The sequence below is a fragment of the Anoplophora glabripennis genome, unplaced genomic scaffold (assembly GCF_000390285.2).
Source record: "Anoplophora glabripennis isolate ALB-LARVAE unplaced genomic scaffold, Agla_2.0 scaffold1484, whole genome shotgun sequence".
Lineage (NCBI taxonomy): Eukaryota > Metazoa > Arthropoda > Insecta > Coleoptera > Cerambycidae > Anoplophora > Anoplophora glabripennis.
The window spans coordinates 35,365-55,790 of record NW_019426064.1 but is presented as its reverse complement, the minus strand read 5'-3'; the positions used below and the strand labels follow the sequence as shown (position 1 = coordinate 55,790).

Sequence of the window (20,426 nt, the reverse complement as noted above, 5' to 3'; positions counted from 1 at the left end):
TATGCTTGAGCCGGGGATTAGGTCGGTGGTTAAGAGGAAAGAAAAGGATACTTTCCAGGTAGCCTTAATAAAGGCAGGTAGATCTTGCTCGTTGCAATGCACTTCACTTTACAATAAACACGTCCGCTCAGTTCGACCGCTCGCACGAGAAACCTTGAGTGACCAACGGTGACTTTAACCATGACCTTCAAGGTCATTTAGATGTCAAGTTGCAAATTTTAAATGGAACCGTATTCCTTTTTTTGCCGTTAAATTTTTTTCGTAAGAGCATTATGAAACTTAAGTTCTTTGCTTACGTTTGACGTTACAGTTACCTTTAGGTAACTGGTCATTTTTTAATTTTACGCTCACTCAATTTCCGTTGTCGAGAATATCAGGTTATTTATTAAAAATAGACCATTATTTTCATTTCCAGGGTCAAAAATATACGGTTAAACATCTAAAATTTTCAGGTTGACCTCTAAATGACCAGGAAGGTCATGGTCTAGGTCACCGTTGGATTGCTCACTCAAAACTGCAACATTTGTCCTAATCATTTTTTTGTTTGAGCAGTATTTTCTGATAGAGGGGAGAGGTTCCAAACTATTTGAACACCGGGTATATGAATCAAAATGAAAACTTGTAGTGACTATCTAAGTGAAAAAAAAAAAATCCAAACAGTTAACAATATCCTAAAAGACAGTTTAGTGACAGCAAATTGTTAACTAGTAGTAAAATCATTCAAAAGAAATTGCTTTAACTTCTTTTTTAAGAATTAGATCAAAAGCTAGGGAGAAATTTATAGCAGAGTAAGAGAAGCAAGTAGTTTGAAAATTAAACTCTAAACGTGGAATATGAGATTTAAACTCTAAACGTAGTGTGCCGAAAGTGATGGAATATTGACGCAGCAGTGGTAGCAAGTCGTAGGTTGCTGTCTAAATATGGTGGTCCTCAAGATATGAGTGCGCCCTACCAGGAGTAACCAAATTAGGGCGCTAACAATGAGTCACAGCCTTTAGAAATAATTACAAACCATGTGACCAGTAATTTTTTTTGGATGTTATTTTATTTCTTTCACCTTGGCAAATAAATTTCGAAGAAATTAAAAATTACTAAAACAAGATCAAGATTACATTAAAACACAACATTTTGATCACCAGCTGTGATTGGTGCAATTTTTCAAGAGATTCTATTCAACCAATTAGCGATTCCATTATCTCGAACTTAAACGTGACAGTTTGTCATTGTTGGAAACAAATCATTACTGTTAGTGATGTTAAGATTTTAGGAAATTTTCGTTACCAGTATCAATCGTGCATTATTGTGTTGCCTAAACTCGGGCAGTTACTTTGCTTGTAAACATTTATGAAGGCTCTGTATAAATAAATGATATCGATGTACGAACCTGCACGGATGTTCGATATGTGACTATAGTCAGCACCTGCTGAACATTCTTCTGAAAAAAATGTGTCACCACAAAATTTACAGCCCTGAGTACCACGAAAGTAACTGGAGCACCTTTCAGCTTTTTTTTTTCTCGATACTAATTTTTGTTGCAGATATGCCTTCCTGAGGACATGAAGATGACGGGTTGGATGACTGAAATCATCATATTGGATGGTCTATATTTCCGTGTGGTCCCTATTGCTATTTTGCGTCCTTTACACTGTAACACTTGAAGATATATGCTGCAGATTGGTTTAGACTAAACAGTTAACGATTTATATTGTTTGATAAATATTAAGCTGACGGAGCTAATGAATAAGGAACAATAAGTGAGGTCATTCATATCTTGATCTTGATATGATATGAACTTGAACCTTGACCTCCGGGTCAAGGTTACCATCAGATGTGCTGTGAAAAATGCTGAGATTTGTCCTCACCATTTATCTCAAAAATGCTTTCCCACTGACATTTTTAAAGGTTTCCATATTTTTGACTAACCCTGTAGAAGGATTACAGTTAAAACAAGAAAGATTTATTTTAATGAAGAAATTCCTTGATTTTCCCCGACATCCAGATCTACAAGATGATAGACTTGAAAATTTCAGATTTTCCTGACAGGTATACACCCTGAAGAAATCATAGTTACAGTCCATTTTTGTAGTTTTTGATATAAATAGACAAAGAAATCAGTTCACATTTGAATGATCAAGCATTAAACATAATTCACTCATACTCAGTAGTTCAAATTCATCATTCCTGTGCAAAACAAGAATCACCTTTACTCGTTATGACATATGCTTTGCAGAAGCGACTTCCAGTTACTTCGTGCGGTAGGAACACGAAAAATCATTAATGTTTGGTACACTTTATTAATGTAACTCTAATGAATACATAGAATACTAGAAAATAATAAACAAAACATATTATCCTATTTTTGTCCACTATCCATATCTATCATAAAATTAACAAAATATATAGAACATTTAAATCTAAGTTTATGGTATTCTGCATTTTTGACAGAAATTTTATTATTCGTTTTGACGATTTACTTTTCTACGATAATAATTCCCGATAAATACACACTTAGAAATAAATTCACACCTACTGGACTAAAATCTACTACATCAATTACCAGTAACAACGGAATTTTTATTTTTTTTCAACGTCAGCTTCCTTATCTTCTTTGTCCAATTTCTCATTTTCATCTCCCAATTTTTTTAAGTTATCATCACCATTTTTTTCACTCAATTTAAATCTGAAACAAATAAAACATTTGTATGTAGTTCTTTTACATACAATGCATCTAGGTAACCATATTTATTTTTGAAAACCAAAATATTTAAATAAAACCTTTTAAACATTAACAATATTAAAAATAAAATCATAACAGGTGTAGGATTTGTAATTTTGAAGGAATCTCCAGTTCCTTTTTAAGGTCTAATTAATAAATATTTGAGTTTAACTGTTTTTTTTTTTTTTTACTTATTATGTGCACATGTTCCAGGCCTACTAGATCCTTATGTTTTCGTAACTAACTTTCGATTTTCTTATGGCCAAAAATAGTACATACTATTTTCTATCACAAGTGCGAGTCGTTATGGGACCTATAGCGTAGGGCAAGGGTCGGCAACTGGCGGACCGTGGTCCAGGTCCGGACCGCGGAAGGTAAAATACTGGACCGCCAAAAATTTTTTTAAAGTATAAATTACTCAAATAAATTATTTAAAAAATGTTTTTTACGTTTAAATGCCAATCTCATCATTGTTTCTAGTATTTTACAATTATGTGAGTGTTTTGAGTTCTTAATTAAGAAGCAGATTAAATTTGAGTCCAAATTAAAATAAAAAAAAATAAGAAATATTAATTTTTTTTCTGGACCTCGTTAAAAATTTTCAAAAGTATCCGGACCCCACCTAAAATTACTTGCCGACCCTTGGCGTAGGGTGTTATGTGCACGGAAAGTGCCAGATAGTACAACGGCGTGATGTTATTTTCATAGTGCGACGCTGGAGAGTTATACTATCTGGCACTTTCCGTGCATATAACCCCCTATGCTATAGGTCCCATAGCGAGCGTATGTGATAGAAAGGTTAATTTTACGATTTATTTTAATTCAATCATAATAGCCATGAAAAAACAAATGAAGACTTTGAAATTTCGTTTAAAAGTAAACATTCTAATATTTACTGCTGTAAATGTGGAAGAAATAAGGAAGCCAATGTAAATAACTAAAATTAATTAATTCAAATTATTTTGTATACTAGTTTGACATATATCGCAAACATCAAATTTAGGTATGCCAGTTCCTGATTATGTGGTCACTCGTTAAACATTTTCAAACAAAAATGTGTCAAATATTTGTCAATGTCATATACACTATAAATACAGGCACATGACAAATAATATATTTGAATACAAATATAAATATACCAATTACATGACATGCCACTTGTTTAACTTTGACAAATATTTGGCAAGTTACCGCATCATTTGGAGCCGACTATATAACTGTCAAATTGCCTTGGCAACCATTTGAATTGCATTAGTGTTTGTATTGTGTAGGAGTAAAAGTGAATCATACGGTGATTAAAAGTAAACCTGAAATTAGTGACTAAAACGGTATACTTAATCCACAAAATGCAAAAAAATCCATAGGTACTAAAAAATCTTCAAATTAAATAAATACAGACACAGACGCTTCTAACTAGATCTAAAAAAACAAACAATTTTGGTGTCACGGGATTTTCTATTACCATCTCTTAATAACGGACTCCCTATGAAACGGAAACGGGGCACTCTCATTTTTCATCAAAACGTGAAAATACATATACAAGGTGTTCGGAAATAGTAGTACTTCCCTTTGAGGGTAGATTTGTCAACTCAAAATAAGACAAAAATTCCATATAAACATGGGTCCGCAAATCCACCTTATGGGAGGTAGACGCGTTTGAAGATGACTAAATAAATGGGTTTTTGCCAATAACTTTTAACTGCTTTAAAGGAGAGGGTTAAGTTTTGGAGAAGTTACTACTAAGGAACATGACTATTTGAGGGTATTAGTTGTAGATCAAATGAGAAGGAGATCTCGTGAATATTATCTTGAGGCTTTTTTTTTTAAATTTAAGTGCAAAGCATTGAGGTTACACCAATTGAAGGAATTATCCAAATCTTTTTGAAGAATTTTTAACAGACCTAAATATTTACTTCAAATCATCAGCAAATATTAAAAATTAACTGTTCATTATTATATTCGATTGTCATTTACAAATAAATTAAAAAGAATTGGGCCCATATGGGAACCCTGAGGTACCCCAAAGGAAACATTGATAGCAGAAGAAATGAAATCTCCATATTTAACAAACTGCACTCTTTCTTTTAGATAACTATCAATCCAATGCAAACTATTCTCATTAAAACCCACTACTTTAAGTTTTGCAATAAGTATGCCATGATTGACTCTATCAAAGGCTTTAGAGAAATCTGTGTAAATGTAATCGACTTGGAACTTTATTTTCTAATGATCTGATAATGTAATTACTATAAACAGCAAGATTAGTAGATGTAGATTTATTTCGGGAGAAACCATGTTGCTGATCAACGACTACGTTTTTGCAGTTCCATGATATAAACTTTGTTATTAAGCATTCAAGTAATTTTGGTATTTCAGATTGCAAACAAACTGCTCTATAGTTCTCCACATTTTCTCTTTTACCAGATTAAAAAAAAATAGGTTTAAGATAACTTTGTTTCCAGAAAGAAGGAAATATGCCAGTATTTATAGACAAATTGAAAATACTGTGTAATAGTTTAGCCAAGGCAAATGTGCAAATGTGGCAAATGTTTCTCAATAGAAAAATTGGTATGCCATCAGGTCCATATAAAAATCTACTAGGAATTTTTATAACTTGTATCATAATTTGACATCAATGTAATAATGATTTATATTAACATCAAAATTATGACTATATTTAGAAACATAATTATTAACCTGCTAATTAGAATATACAGTAGAAAAAAAGTTTGCAAAGTGATTGACAATTTAAACACTACTATCACCAGTTCGATCACCAAAATACATGTTGGAGGGTAAATTATAAGATTTTCTTTTATCATTGCATTATTTCCAAAAAGAGCTAGGATTAGAATTAATATTAGATTCTGTTTTTCTTAAGAAATAAAGTAATTTATATAACACTCTCAAGTTAATTATTTGCATAAGGATCTTAATTGAGAATAGTAAGTATAATCGTGTATTCTACCATTCATTTTAAAAATTTTGTGAACTAGTTTTTTCTTATACAGGGTGATTCAGTAACAATGTCATTAATTTTAACCACGTATTCAGAAGGCTTAATAGACAGAAAATCGGAAAAAAAAATTTTTTACTCGACTTAAAAATGAAGGAAATCAACTCATAACCCCACTAAGAGGGCCCTGCCAGATGCCTGGATGCTCGGAAAATTTTGTAACATAATGTCACGAATCAGTTATCAGCTGAAGCGAACAGCATTGCCAAGTTCACATCATAATCTGTGGTTCACATTTACTGTGGGTTCCGCGTTCAACGTATGCAAGTAAATAAAGGAGCATGCTGCATTTTATAATAAATAATTTTAACAGTTGTATTAACTTACTAGTGTAAAATGTTTTAACAATCCTGACTTCACGAAGTCAACTTTCGTTAAAAGAAAATAAATAAAGTAGAGGTAGTTACTTGTTTGTAGGCACACCATATTTTATCAAATAAAAAAAAAATCGGCACACTACTAAATACCCGAATATACAGGGTGTTTTTGAATGGAGTAGCATAAATGATACCAGTTAATCTACATTTCAAAAGAACACGATCTGCAAAAAATCGTCTTAGTAAAATGTTCACCCCTGAAGAGATATGGGCTATCAAAGTTTCCAAAAAAATTATGAAAATTGTCTGTAATTTGAAAACCGAACGAGGTACAAATAACAAATTTTTTACAGGTTGTTTACTAATACAGATGCGAGTTTTCAACTATTTTTCGAAAATTTTAACGCCTCGAAAGGGGTTGAAATGACCACTCCTCAAGCCATTTTTTGTCATAACTTTTATATTTCGTAAAAACTCGATATCCAAAAATACGCATTATATAAACTGGTTCTTTTAGAAACTTTTACCTCTCTAGCAATTTTCCTTTAAAAGTTTTCGTCTATTAATAAAAAAATAGAATGTATTACCATTCACCTCACACCGTATATGATTGCAATAAATCAAAGAAAAACTAAGTGTGCTGCTGTCATGCCAGTTGTCACAATTAACTCTTCTGTAAGTTGTCACTGTTTTCAGCTAAATACTTTTTGGGTGTAAATTAACAAGAATTATGCCAAATTTTACTAATGATGAATATGTGGACATGCTACAAGTGTATTTTGAATGTCGCAAAAACTGTGCTGCGGCAACAAGAGCGTATAATGAGAGATATCCAAATCGTCAAGTTCCCCACAGACAAATTTTTTCGGCGGTAGAACGAAGACTTTGGGAAACTGGAAAAATACAGCCGCATATTAAGGGTACCGGCCGAAGACCTACTGTTCGTACTATTTATCTTGAGGATGCAGTACTTGAAGAGTTTGACGAAAATCGTCAGACTAGTACGAGGAAAACAGCAATGCACTTAAATGTGTCCCATAGTGTTGTTTGGAATATTGTCCATGATAATTTATTATATCCTTTTCACCACCAGCCAGTTCAAGCTCTACATGAACCAGACATGCATAAGTGAGTATCTTAATATTCTAAGAAATAATTTGAATTTTGCCTCAAAGATACTTTTCACAGATGAAGCAACTTTTCAAAGACATAGTTTAACCGATATGCACAATCTTCATTCCTGGGCTCCTGAAGATTCTCACGAAGTATCTATGACAACATTTCAACATAATTTTAGTTTAAACATTTGGGCAGGAATTGTAGGAAATGTGCTTGTCGGCCCTTTTGTTTTACCTCATCGACTTGGTGCTGTTGAATATTTGCAGTTCTTAAATGAGCATCTACCACCACTTCTGGAGGAAGTACCATTAAATGTACGTCAGGCCATGTGGTACATGCATGACGGGGCTCCTGCTCACAGCACTGTAGTAGTTAGGCGGTGGCTTAATTTAAATTACCCGAATCGTTGGATAGGTCGCGGCAATGAGGCACCTATCTCTTGGCCTGCACGTTCTCCCGATCTAACGCCCATGGATTTTTTCTTTTGGGGACATATAAAAAGTATTGTTTATGCGACCCCAGTTGACAGTGTTGAAGAGCTACAGGAAAGAATATTCGCGGCGGCTGATGAGATTCGCAACAATCCCATAATTTTTGCTCGAGTCCGTAACAACTTTGATAAACGTGTTAGGTTGTGTTTAGAAAGAAATGGCAATTATTTTGAAAATGTCCTTTAACTAAGTTTTTTGTTTTTTCTCTTTTTGATAATAAATTATTTCTTAGTTTCGTTTTCATTGTACTTCTATTTAATAAAAGTTTCTGCGACATTCAAACAGTTATTTGTGCAACTACTGTAAAGAGTGTGTATTTGTTGTACGATGCATGAAGTTTGCAGCTCGAGACGAAGTTGAGAGCTGCAATCATGTTAAGTGCAACAAATATGCTTTTTGCACATGTTGCACGCAACATTTTTTCTACGATTGTTTTTATTTCAAATTTTATTTAACAGTATTTTACATAATATTAAAATTTTAACTGACAACTGGAAATTAATTGCGCAAATTGTCAATGTCAGACGTTAGGTACTTATGGATATGCTTAGATTAAACTTGTAATCAATATTTTTTTTGTACTACTGTAAAAAAAGTTAAACTTTTGGCACAGTAGGTAGTGCAATAAGTAGTAAATTTTGCACGATCGTAGAAAAAAACACTTGTAGCATGTCCACATATTCATCATTAGTAAAATTTGGCATAATTCTTGTTAATTTACACCCAAAAAGTATTTAGCTGATAACAGTGACAACTTACAGAAGAGTTAATTGTGACAACTGGCATGACAGCAGCACACTTAGTTTTTCTTTGATTGATTGCAATCATATACGGTGTGAGGTGAATGGTAATACATTTTATTTTTTTATTAATAAACGAAAAGTTTTAAAGGAAAATTGCTAGAGAGGTAAAAGTTTCTAAAAGAACCAGTTTATCTAATGCGTATTTTTGGATATCGAGTTTTTACGAAATATAAAAGTTATGGCAAAAAATGGCTTGAGGGGTGGTTATTTCAACCCCTTTCGAGGGGTTAAAATTTTCGAAAAATAGTTGAAAACTCGCATCTGTATTAGTAAACAACCTGTAAAAAATTTGTTATTTGTACCTCGTTCGGTTTTCAAATTACAGCCAATTTTCATAATTTTTTTGGAAACTTTGATGGCCCATATCTCTTCAGGGGTGAACATTTTACTAAGGCGATTTTTTGCAGATCGTGTTCTTTTGAAATGTAGATTCACTGGTATCATTTATGCCAATCCATTCAAAAACACCCTGTATAAAATACACTATACACGGATACAAAACCATTAACAATTTATAGCGTTTATTCAAATCTACCACCTTCCATATCATAAATACCATAAATCTACAGTTGCGGAATTGTATCGAAGATGCCGCTGAAGAAATACATAACAACCCTGGTTTATTCCATCGCATCAGCCGCTCATCTATCCAACGTGTACACTTGTACATAGATCGTAACGGTAATGTATTTGAATATTTGAAAAAATTAACATTATGTTAATAAAAACTGATTTTTGGCAAGGCATGCTCAGACCTGCTCGAGGTTCTTGCTGGGCAACAATAACAATTTAATATATTGATTGCATAATTATAAAAAATAATTTATAGCACTTTAAATTATTATTGGCTGACGTGAGCAAACCGTTTATTTATTGTCTTTATATGAGCAAAAATATATAAATATGGCAACGTTGCATCTAGGGCGCCTTGTTCATATCGTAGCAGTGCGCAAACTGTGAATAATCGGCTCGTCAGCCGGTCAGTAACAGCCTGAAAAGGGGGTTAAATAATAATTTGAAAATATTATTTTCAGCTTAAATATGCATTTTAATTTTTTATTAATCATACCATCGTATTATACTCATTTTTCTCTATCTGCTCTTAAAATTAATGACATTATGACTGAATCACCCTGTATACAGGGTATTTGGTAAGTATATGGCATACTCTCGGAAGTGTATAGGGGAGGTCAAAATAACCCGTGTTATAAAAAAAAAATTCTTAAAGTGCCCCTTAATGGAGACACTCGAAGGGGTCCAATGAGATAATTCCCAATGATTCCCGCTCATATGTTAACCATGAGCCTTTGTTGGTGCCTTGTCTGTACTATTGCATGGGAATTTTCTTCATGCCAGATATGCAAATTATGGCAATTTATTACTCCGTCTCAACAAAATAATACTAGTAAAATTTGGATTTTGCCTAAATCGTTGCAGAAATAAATTTGCGTAATTCACTCTTGCAGGATAATCAGCGGGAGATATGACATGTACCTTTTGGACAAAAACTGATATTTTTCGAAAACAGCTAATTTTATCGAAACAAATGTAGAATATCTTTTTTAAAGAGGAATGACAGAACTATTTAAAAATTCAGTTTTCAGCTTTATAAAATAACACCTGTCAAAATTTTGGCCCAACAATGAGCTGGCAAGTCCATTCCCGACTTCCCTGAAAGTGTAACACATCTACTGTAGCATGGTGTTATGAGCCTTTATGGCCTACATAAAATATTAAAATTTCATTAAATTATACAAATCGGTTCAAAAGTTAGAACCGAAAAGGTAAATCGCTGGGTACTCCTTTGGGACTCTGTATCTCCCTTAAGGGGCACTTTAGGAAAAAAATTTTTATGACAAACTAGGGTTATTTTGATCTCCTCTATACACTCCCGAGAGTATGCCATATATTTACCAGACACCCTGTATACAGGGTGATTCAGTCATAATGTCATTAATTTTAAGACCAGATAGAGAAAAATGAATATAATACGATGGCATGATTAAAAAAAATTTAAAGCATATTAATATTTTCAAATTATTATTTAACCGCCTTGTACTCAATGATTGAGGAGGATTTAATAACTGAAAATCCAAATGTCTCTATTATTGATTGACTGAAAATGAATGAAGTGAAACTGAGATTGAAAAAGAGAAATTTGCAATTATTACTTCATATTTCAATTACTTCGGAATTATCATAAAAGTTTAAAAAACCTTGAGAATTTTGAGGCTTTAACAATTTTAACATCACTAAGAACATTTCTCAATGTGAATCATGACAATAAAGATTATTTCAAATGAGCTTTGGTAGATTATAGTGGTAAGCGTACTCAATGCTTAACATTTTTTTTTCTCCGCATATTTTTAGTTAACATACACAATAAATTTATGCTATTTAACTTCTTTATGATTTTTGAAATTATGTCCTATTTTAATATTGATATATCAAATAAAATGAAACCTGAGTTTGTTTCATTATTTACACCACCTCTAAATAATGAACACCTCCATATCTGGACAAGTCAGGATTCCCGTGCGTGTTCGCAATTAGGAGGTTATAATGTATTTTTATTTGTCCAATCTTGTAAATAAATAAAACACATACCTGTCATAACGTTCCCCATTTATGTGAGAATCATCATCTTCATCGGAACTTTTATTCCCTGATTCAGCTTCAGCAAGAATATCTCCTAAATCCTTGTCTACATCGGCCCATAGTTTATCATCTCTGGCTTCGTCATCATCAGCACATTTTAAAAGCGTTTCAACATCTTTCTCATCTTTTACAATGCTTACAGACTCTGGATTGATATCTTTATCATGTTTTTCCTTTTTTTCCATAACTTCTTTCTCGGCTAATTCCTTCCTCTGTAATTTTTCAGCACGCTTCTCCAGATCCTGATCCTCTTTATAACGTACATATCGCTGCATATGAACTCTTAGTTTACAATGTTTAGACAAAATTTTTGGCATATCAACATCTTCGCCTCTCGGCAAATACATTTTGCAAAGGTCACAGTAGTGTGCCTCGATCTTTCGAATTTGTTCAATGCCAACATTTACTGGTTCCTTTGTGTCTTCTTTTTTATCTCCATTTTCTGAACCTGAAACAATACTTGTGTAACATACAATCCAGTAAAAAAAAATCATTACAAAATTATTGTTTATTAAAGACAAAAATTCATGATCTTACCCTCGCCATCTCCAACAGAGTCTATCGTTGTAAAATTCTCTAAATTGTCTTCATCTGCAGAAACGTCACTGCTGCAATTTTCCATTCTTTGTTTCCTCTAAAAAAAAATTACTGCTGTGTGAGAATGTTATGATTTTCGGCTGATGAGAATGTTATAATTGAGAATTGTTATAATGAGAATGTTATAATTTTCTTACTGTTTAAACACAATATTAATTAAAGCGTTTAAAAAGTTTGCGGAGGTTCTTTAAAAAAGTTATTACATGTGCCTCCACTTTTAAAACATTTTGCCACACAAAATTAAGAACAGTGCTACACTGTCCTATTTTCAAAAATAGTAAGAATATTTAAAATCTTTTGGAGATTAAAAAATAAATAATCTAATAATTTTAAGTCAACTTACCTTAATGTGTTCGATGGAGCAGCAATGGTTTTCGAAAATCATGGGACTCTTGAATGTAATATTACAAACTTTACAATATGGCATCAAAAATTTCTTCATGTTCTTATGAGCTTCAGATAATTGGTGAACGGCTTTCTTCTGTTTATAATTTAGCTTACATAATGGACAAAAATTTGTTTTTGATGTCAAATCATCACTGTTTTTTTCTAGCTCATTCTGGGTATTTCTTTGTGCTTGTCTCATTTGAGCTAAAATTGATTTCTGTTTCAAAGCAATTTTTCTCATTGCAATTAAATGAGTTCTACTAGTAAGATGAATATCATATTTTCTGAAAGTAATTGTTTTTATTCCACAATGTGGACAATTTAACTTAATAAAGGTTTTCTTTTTAGCTTTCTCATCACCACTTTCAACATCTTCAGAAGTATCTTTTTCCTTTTTTACTGACTTTTCTGATGGATCTTTACTTTCAGTGTTTTGCACATCATCATTTGATCTAACTTCCTTCAATTTTTCATCACCAGAATCATCTTTGTCACTTATCCTCCTCTTGGAAGCTTTACGAGCAATAGCACTAAATATAAAAAATATATTTTTTAATATTAAATATTTATATAAATATATTTATTAATATATATATGTGGATAATTATTTTTTAAAACTAACAAGAAATACAATACCATACATACAGGCTGTTACAAATTCGCTTCTCACTACAGGAATCTCGGAAACGGTAAGAGATACGAACTAGCTTAAATAGGGGCGAAATTGCCTAACCAGGGGACCAATATTATGTCTCTAAAAAATCAAGCATGATTAGTTTTTGAAATATTTGAAATAAAACGAAATTTTGGAAATTCGTTTTGTTTCATTTCAGCCTTGTTTGAGGTGACTTTCTCATGACAACTTTTTACCCTCTATAGAATGGAATAATCAATTTTTGTATGTCATGATTGTCACGTTTCGACTTTCCAGGCCCATCATCAACTTCATTTTTTTAAATACTGCCCTGGAATTTTGATTACATTTTTGCAAGCCTTAATGACCCCCAATACTGTACTGCCTCCGACCTAAACCAGATTCAGACGTTTTGTCTCGAAAAATTCATCTTCAGTGTATTCAATCCTTTATCTAAATTCTTTATTTAGATTTCTGTTTATTGAATTATCACCCACTTTAAGTGTCGTTAGAAAGATCCTGTGAAATCCACCTAATTTTTTAAACTATTATCGTCACATGTTTCAATAAAATATTATTAGAGTGCCCGTGCCCATAGTTATTTATTTCTAGGCTTCTCCGAGTGCTCAAAATTCAAACAAATTCTGATCTAATTTTTTCAGGATATTCATACAAATACATCTGACATTTCACAGTTGCAGTTACAGGTATAATAAATTCCGAAAATATTACAAATTATCTTCATTTTCAACATTTGCCAAAACGGAAATGTTTTTGAACATTTACCGTAATTTATGAAAGTACAATATTCATTTGGAGTTTTGGTTGTTCAAATGCATTTTTAAGAATTAATTTATCATAATAAAATTAAAATTGTAATGTGTTAACTTCGACACAACAACTTATCGAATTAGGTATGTATGACCAGATGATGGTAATGGTTTAAATAACTAGGTGGATTTCACAGGGGTAGAAATCTAAATAAAAAATTTAGATAAATTTGGAACGAAAACACTGAACATGAATTTTTTGAGACAAAACGTTCGGGTTGAAGCAATACAGTATTGGGGATCATGAAGGCTTGCAAAAAATGTAATAAAATTTTCAGGGACGTATTTAAAAAAATTAAGTTGATGATGGTCCTGGAAAGACGAAATGTTACATATAAAAATTGATTATTCCATTCGATAGAGAACAAAAAGTTGTCAAGAGAAAGTGTTCTTTTTTTTGTATAGATACCACCTCAAGCAAGGCACATAATGAAAATGAAAATATTTTGAAAACTAATCATGTTAGCCTTAATTTTTTAGGCATAATGTTGGTTTAAGTTAGTTTGTACCTCTTACCATTTCTGAGATCCCTGTAGTGAGAAGCAAATTTGTAGCAGCCCATGGTTAGAGTCGATAAGAGGAAATTTCCTTTATTTTCCATTTAACAAGAAAAAGCCATTATACCCTGAAATTAATGCAACAAAATTTGGTCACAGATTCTTAAGACAAATTTAGGGGACCCGTATTTTTTATTTTTGCCAAGTGGCCCCCTCTTTCGGAGTTACAGCCCCCTGAAGTCCGCCTCTAAGAATATTTTTTTTTTATATCTCAGAACCTTGTACGAGAATCACTAAATTTGGTACACAGGGGTTATATGACATGTGGAATCTGATGGTGCTACGTTTATTGGCCGGGAACCCCCTTAAGACAATTTTTCGTGGGCCCCCTTGTCTTTGGAGCCAAAAAAATTTGGTCGCATATTTAAATTTCTTAAAAATTATCAGTCTACTAGCCATTAAATTTATAAACTTTTTGTCTCTTTATACTTTTTCGTAAAAAAACGCAATGTTTTCGAGAAAAATGTCAAAAAGTGATCGAATGCATATCGTGATTCGCCATTTTCCTCAAAAACATTGCGTTTTTCCAAACAAATATCAAGAAACGAAAAAGTTTCTAAATTCAATGGCTTTCTAACTAATAACTAAAAATCAAATTTGCAACCAAATTTTTCTGATTCCAAAGACAAGGGGGGCCACGAAAAAGTGTCTTGAGGGGGTTTCTCTTCAAAAAATGTAGCATCAGATTCCACGTCATAAAACCCCCGTGTACCAAATTTAGTGATTCTCGTACAACATGGTTTTGAGATATAAAAAAGACTTCTTAGGGGCAGATTTCAGGGGCTGTAACACCGAAAGAGGGGCCAGTTGGCAAAAAGAAAAAATATGGGTCCCCTGAATTTGTCTTAAGAATTTTGTTGCATGAATTTCCGGACACCGTGTAGAGAAAGTTATTTGTAATTAGAGTTGCTGTCTTAAATTCGTAATATTAAATTCACTATTTTTCAGTGGTAAAAAATTTAAATTACTTCATTAATATGTTTAATAAAAACTGCATCATAAAGCAATCAAGACAAACAAAATACGCAGAAAAAAAATTTGACAGCACGATAGCTGTTTTAAAAAAATGTGAGAAAGGGTACTGACCAATTTTTAAAAGAAGACCGGCCTGTGGAGCGCTAATGTTTCAATCCAAGCAGGATTGAAAAACGTAGTTCGTAAACGAGTTAATATCTATATCATATTGTTTCATTTAAATAAAGTCAGAATTGGCATCCCCACAAGCCAGTCTACAAAATTTCTGTGAAAAACGCAATAAGTGTTATTAAAATATTTTTTTTTAATTAAAACTTTGCCACCTTGTATCTTGAAAAAAAAGGTACCCAAGTGAAATATGGCATAAGATAAATCTCATTAAAGTAGTATATCCCAATTACGAAGTGTAAGTAGAAAATTTTCAAGCATGTCTTATATTTGAGTCACATAGTTTCGACAACTGACAACGTCGTACAGATAGCAACTGTGTGAGAGAGAGATTGATGCAAACTTATATTTACCGTGCACAAGGTTAGGTTAGTGTTAAATATAGTAGATGCATTACAATTTTTTGGTGTTTTTAAAAAAATTTTTAAGAATCGTCATTGTATAAACGAAAAACGCAAACTGAAACAAAAAAGGTTTTAGTTCAAAATTTTTTAGAATGTCAGCGCGCGACCGAACTAACCTTTCTTCAATATGCGACGTTGCTGCGTTTCATTTATGCGAATAATCATACGAAAAACTTTGAAAGTTTGAATATTAATATCTTTAATCCTAACTGGTCAATCCTTTCCAGATTGTTATAATTACGTATTTTTACATGAATTAGTCGTGCCTTGAGCAGTTTCTCGAATGGGGTTATTTAGCTACAGCAACGTTTTCATTGTAATCACATTTTTCGAGGCGGCGCCATTAAGCCTTTGCTACACACAGCCAATTTTTATTAAGCATAACTCAGAATCTATGTGATAAAATGTGCTGAAATTTTGCAAAAGGATCTATCAGGTGCATAATTAGTTATGCTGAAAGTTTCGTAATTATCTCTAAAAGCGTCCATTTCGGCTACATTAATTTTTCCCAAAGACCTTGTGGTTTACGGTTTGACCTACTTTTTTTTAACATCTGTATATTTTAGATTCAGGATAGCAATCTGAAAAAAATATTTTCTTTCCTCCAGAGATATTTTATGGTTAAAAGCAATATATTCTAATCCATATTAAATGCATAGTAAACACGTCAACGCTGCACTGGCCATTCTCCGCTTTGTTTCAAGTCTCAAGCAGCAATAGGGCTATTCATTATTAATTAATAATTAATATTATTAATTAAAGTTGAAAATTTTTTATAAGAAAATAGAAGACAATTCTTTCAATTAATTAAGTTATTAGTTTTTAAGTATTGTTTATTTATATAAAAAAATTTGACACTATATATTTTATATTTGTTTATTATTAAATTTTAATCAAAGGGTTATACTGACACAAAATATCTTTTTGTGAAGTTAATATTAAAAATAATTGGAGTATAAAGTTTAAATTTGTTACTTGATTCCAATAGTGTATCATTACGGTACTTTTTGGGAAAAGGATTATATGTTGATAAAAGCATGCGGATTGTTAAACACAAAATTAGCCATAACAAAATTAATTTTCTCCACGACCATTAGCGAATGTAATAATTATTCTGAAATCATTTTTAATAATAATAATAGAATGTAAAAATTCTCACTCTCGAGTTAGAATATTTATTCCGAAACACTTGCTTCTTATGTGTTTTGCATGTATTTTCATTTTATAACAAGGTACAGAATGAATATACCATAATCGTATGTGTCAAGTGTAAATGACTGTATCGTAATAATTATTTTCAGACAAGTTTTAAAGTAAATAAAATAATGAGTTAAAAATCAAGTGAATCAGATATAGAATTTGATAATACTCCACCTGAAATTAGAAATTATGCAAATAATATAAGCGAGAATCTGCCTTCGCAAAAATTGAAACATGAATATGAAAAATATTATGCACTGTTGAGGGATTGGCAACAAGAAAACGGACTCCTTTTCTGAAAATGTTTTCTGCAATTTTCGGTGATTTATTAAAAAAATGAAAATCCTTGGCTATGGAAAATATATTCAATCCTAAAAGCAACGATAAATGTGAAACACAATATCGATATTTCAGATACAAATAATTAAAAACTTTGTGAAAACGCTGTTCCGACGAGTACGTAGCTAAGAACTCAAAGATTTTTTACAGAAGAAAATGTTAAGCAATTCTTACAAAATGCTCCGGATGAGATATATTTAGCTACAAAGGTAATAAAAATCATAATTTAAATGGCAATTTTAATACGTCTTTATTTTTAGGCCGCCCTTGTCCTTGGTGTTTTGGGGGCTTATGTCAAGAATGAGCTTTACATTAAAGTTTCCGAAATTAAAGAGTTGTATAGTATAGACACTTTAATCCGAACTCACCTTAATCCGAATATCCACTAATTCGGCCCGACGAATGCCCGTTTCGATGGTCCGAATAAAACTTTTTAATTCGAACAACATTCGGTTTAACGTATATAATTCAGATTAGAGTCAGACTACATAATAAAAAGTAACCGCTAAAAACTTTATACCCCGGCAGTCTCGGGGAAACCCTTTTATGCGAGTCGGAACCTTTCTCGATTAGATCTTTTTAGTTGAAATATTATTGCCGTGCAAACATGTCGCAAAAAAGAAAGCATCACACGTTAACCCTTTTGCAAATAGTGGATATTCTAAATAAATTGTTTTTTTTTAGTCTTCCCTTTTATTTTTAATAAATGCATATCCATATTTTATGATAATGTTTGGTTTTATTATTATTTTTTGCCCTCTCAGTAACACAAATCTAATTCATATTATATGTATGTACATAAACATATTTACATACCTAAAATATTGGTAATTCGAACTTATCTCTTTAAGCCCATGTCTTAATTAGTTCGAATTAGAGTCTATACTGTATTGTAAAAAAATACTGGGCTTCGAGACCTTATAATGTAATTTAAAATTATTTCTGCAATTTTAATGTCTTTCGGAAACTGTATTTGTGTTAATTCGATCAGTAAGATAAATAGATTTGTCACGCAAATAGTGACATTATGACTTGCTATTGCATACAAAAATGTTTGTTTGTGAACTGAAATAATTGTGTAAAGTTGAAAAAATTTTGATAATTTTTCTAGGCAAATCACATATTTCTGAAAAATTGTATTTAAGAGCATCGAGTAAGGAAAAAAACAACATTTATTGTAATAATAATAAAAAAATAATGAACAGATTGGATTGCCGATTTGAAACTGTTTTCCAGTGACAATGCAATAATGATAAGATAAATAAATACACAGTCCCTAAAATCCCGGTCTATTACGTCCAATAGTTAATTAACAATTAATATTATACAGGGTGAGTCAGAAAGAATGGGTCAACAATAAGCTGGAGATACTAGACACCAAAATATTATGTTTGAGCTCATCATGGCTTATACGAATGTCGTTGGTTTAAGAAATACAGGGTGTTTAAGGTTTAAATTTTATTTTGAAATTTCTCAATAATTGGGAAAGTTTTAATAGCATGACTCTGAAAATTCGTACTAATGGGTTTTTTGGTGTGAGAATTATGAATTTGAAGCTTATTTTGACGTTGCTCCTAGAGGGCGCTAGTTCCGCCATATTATTTAGGTAAATCAAAACATATTTTTTTTATCTGTTGACCTATGCTTAAGAAAAGTTAAAAATCTAAAAGAACGTCCAATTCTACATAAAAAATATACTCTTGTTTAGGTCGCCTAACTTTATCGGTTTCTAAGTTATTTGCATTTAAAAGTTTCAATGTATGTATTTTGTGGTGATTTTTTATTCTCAATTATTGACAATAGTAATAATAACAAACCTTAAATCAAATGCTGGATGTGTCCACCACCTACCTCAATACATTTTACTATACACTCTCTTAAATGTCTCTGAATATTAAACAAAATGTCCCTATTATTTTTAAATGCATTCGCGGCTACTTGTATTTTCTGCCGCAACTCCTCAACAGAATTAATTTCTTCCCGATACACCACATCCTTCAAGTTTGACCATACTGAGAAGTCCAGAGGGTTTAAGTCTGGACTTCTCGGTGGCCAACAAAATTCACTCCCACGGCCAATCCACCGATGAGGAAAATGTTCATTTAAATACTGGCGTACCGGCAAGGCAAAATGTGGTGGCGCACCGTCGTGCATAAACCACATACTTTCTCTTAAAGCGAGTGGTACATCATCTAGAAGCTCGTTTAAATTATGTTGAAGAAAGTTTAAATAATGAGGTCCAGTTAGATTGGGTGATAATTCAAAAGGTCCTATGAAAAAACCAGAAATTAAACCACACCAAATATTCACCTTAAACTCATGCTGAAAATGTTTTTCTTTTACAGCATGCGGATTTTCGGAATCCCACAAATGATTGTTCTTCCAATTGAAAACTCCCCGTCTAGTAAATGTCGCCTCATCGGTAAATAGAATCCTATTGAGGAAATCTGGGTTTTCCATTTGCATATTTTGTACAAACTGAGCAAATTGTAGGCGAGCTGGTAAATCTTGAGGCAATAACTGCTGAACCGGAGTATAATGATATGGATGGAGCATTTCTTTTTTCAAAATTCTACAAATGGACGATTGGCTTACCCCCGTTGCCGCACTTAACCGACGAGTACTCATACCGGAGTTTTCTGAAACACGAATTAAAATTTCCTCTTCTTCATCGACTGTGATCGATTTTGGAGTACCATGGTTACTTTTTGGTCGAAAAGATCCAGATTCGCCTAAGCGGTTGTAAAGATTTCTAAATAGTTTATAATTAGGTTGCAATCTATTTGGGTACATGTGTTCATATCTTCGGGCCGCCGCATGTCCATTAAAATTAGCCTGGGCAAAAACACAAATCATATCACGCATCTCACTGTTTGAAAAATTATTATGTCGTGGCATTTTTTGAGCACTAACTAACAATTTTGAACGAATAATAAAATCACACGCATGCAAAATACGCTAATATTTATTGACATGAAAATTTGACACAAGCCTACTTAGAAAAGAAATAGCAATATCGACGCTTGAAAGAAAATCACCACAAAATACATTGAAACTTTTAAATGCAAATAACTCAGAAACCGATAAAGTTAGGTGACCTAAACAAAAGTACACTTTTTATGTAGAATTGAACGTTCTTTTAGATTTTTAACTTTTCTGAAGCATAGGTCAACAGATAAAAAAAATATGTTTTGATTTACCTAAATAATATGGCG

At 32.2% G+C, this 20,426-nt stretch overlaps 1 protein-coding gene across 1 annotated transcript in view; it reads right to left on the bottom strand.

Annotated features, from left to right (window-relative positions):
* Nucleotides 1-2,278: 2,278 nt before the first annotated feature.
* LOC108915629 (zinc finger protein on ecdysone puffs) overlaps nucleotides 2,279-20,426 on the bottom strand; it is a 50,199-nt gene continuing 32,051 nt past the window's right edge. The window contains exons 5-8 of the mRNA XM_018721717.1: nucleotides 12,061-12,634; nucleotides 11,658-11,754; nucleotides 11,070-11,568; nucleotides 2,279-2,680 (exon numbers count right to left, since the gene is read on the bottom strand). Coding sequence (XP_018577233.1) covers nucleotides 2,575-2,680; nucleotides 11,070-11,568; nucleotides 11,658-11,754; nucleotides 12,061-12,634 — 1,276 coding nt within the window. The 3' untranslated portion in view covers nucleotides 2,279-2,574. The remainder of the gene's footprint in view (nucleotides 2,681-11,069; nucleotides 11,569-11,657; nucleotides 11,755-12,060; nucleotides 12,635-20,426) is intronic.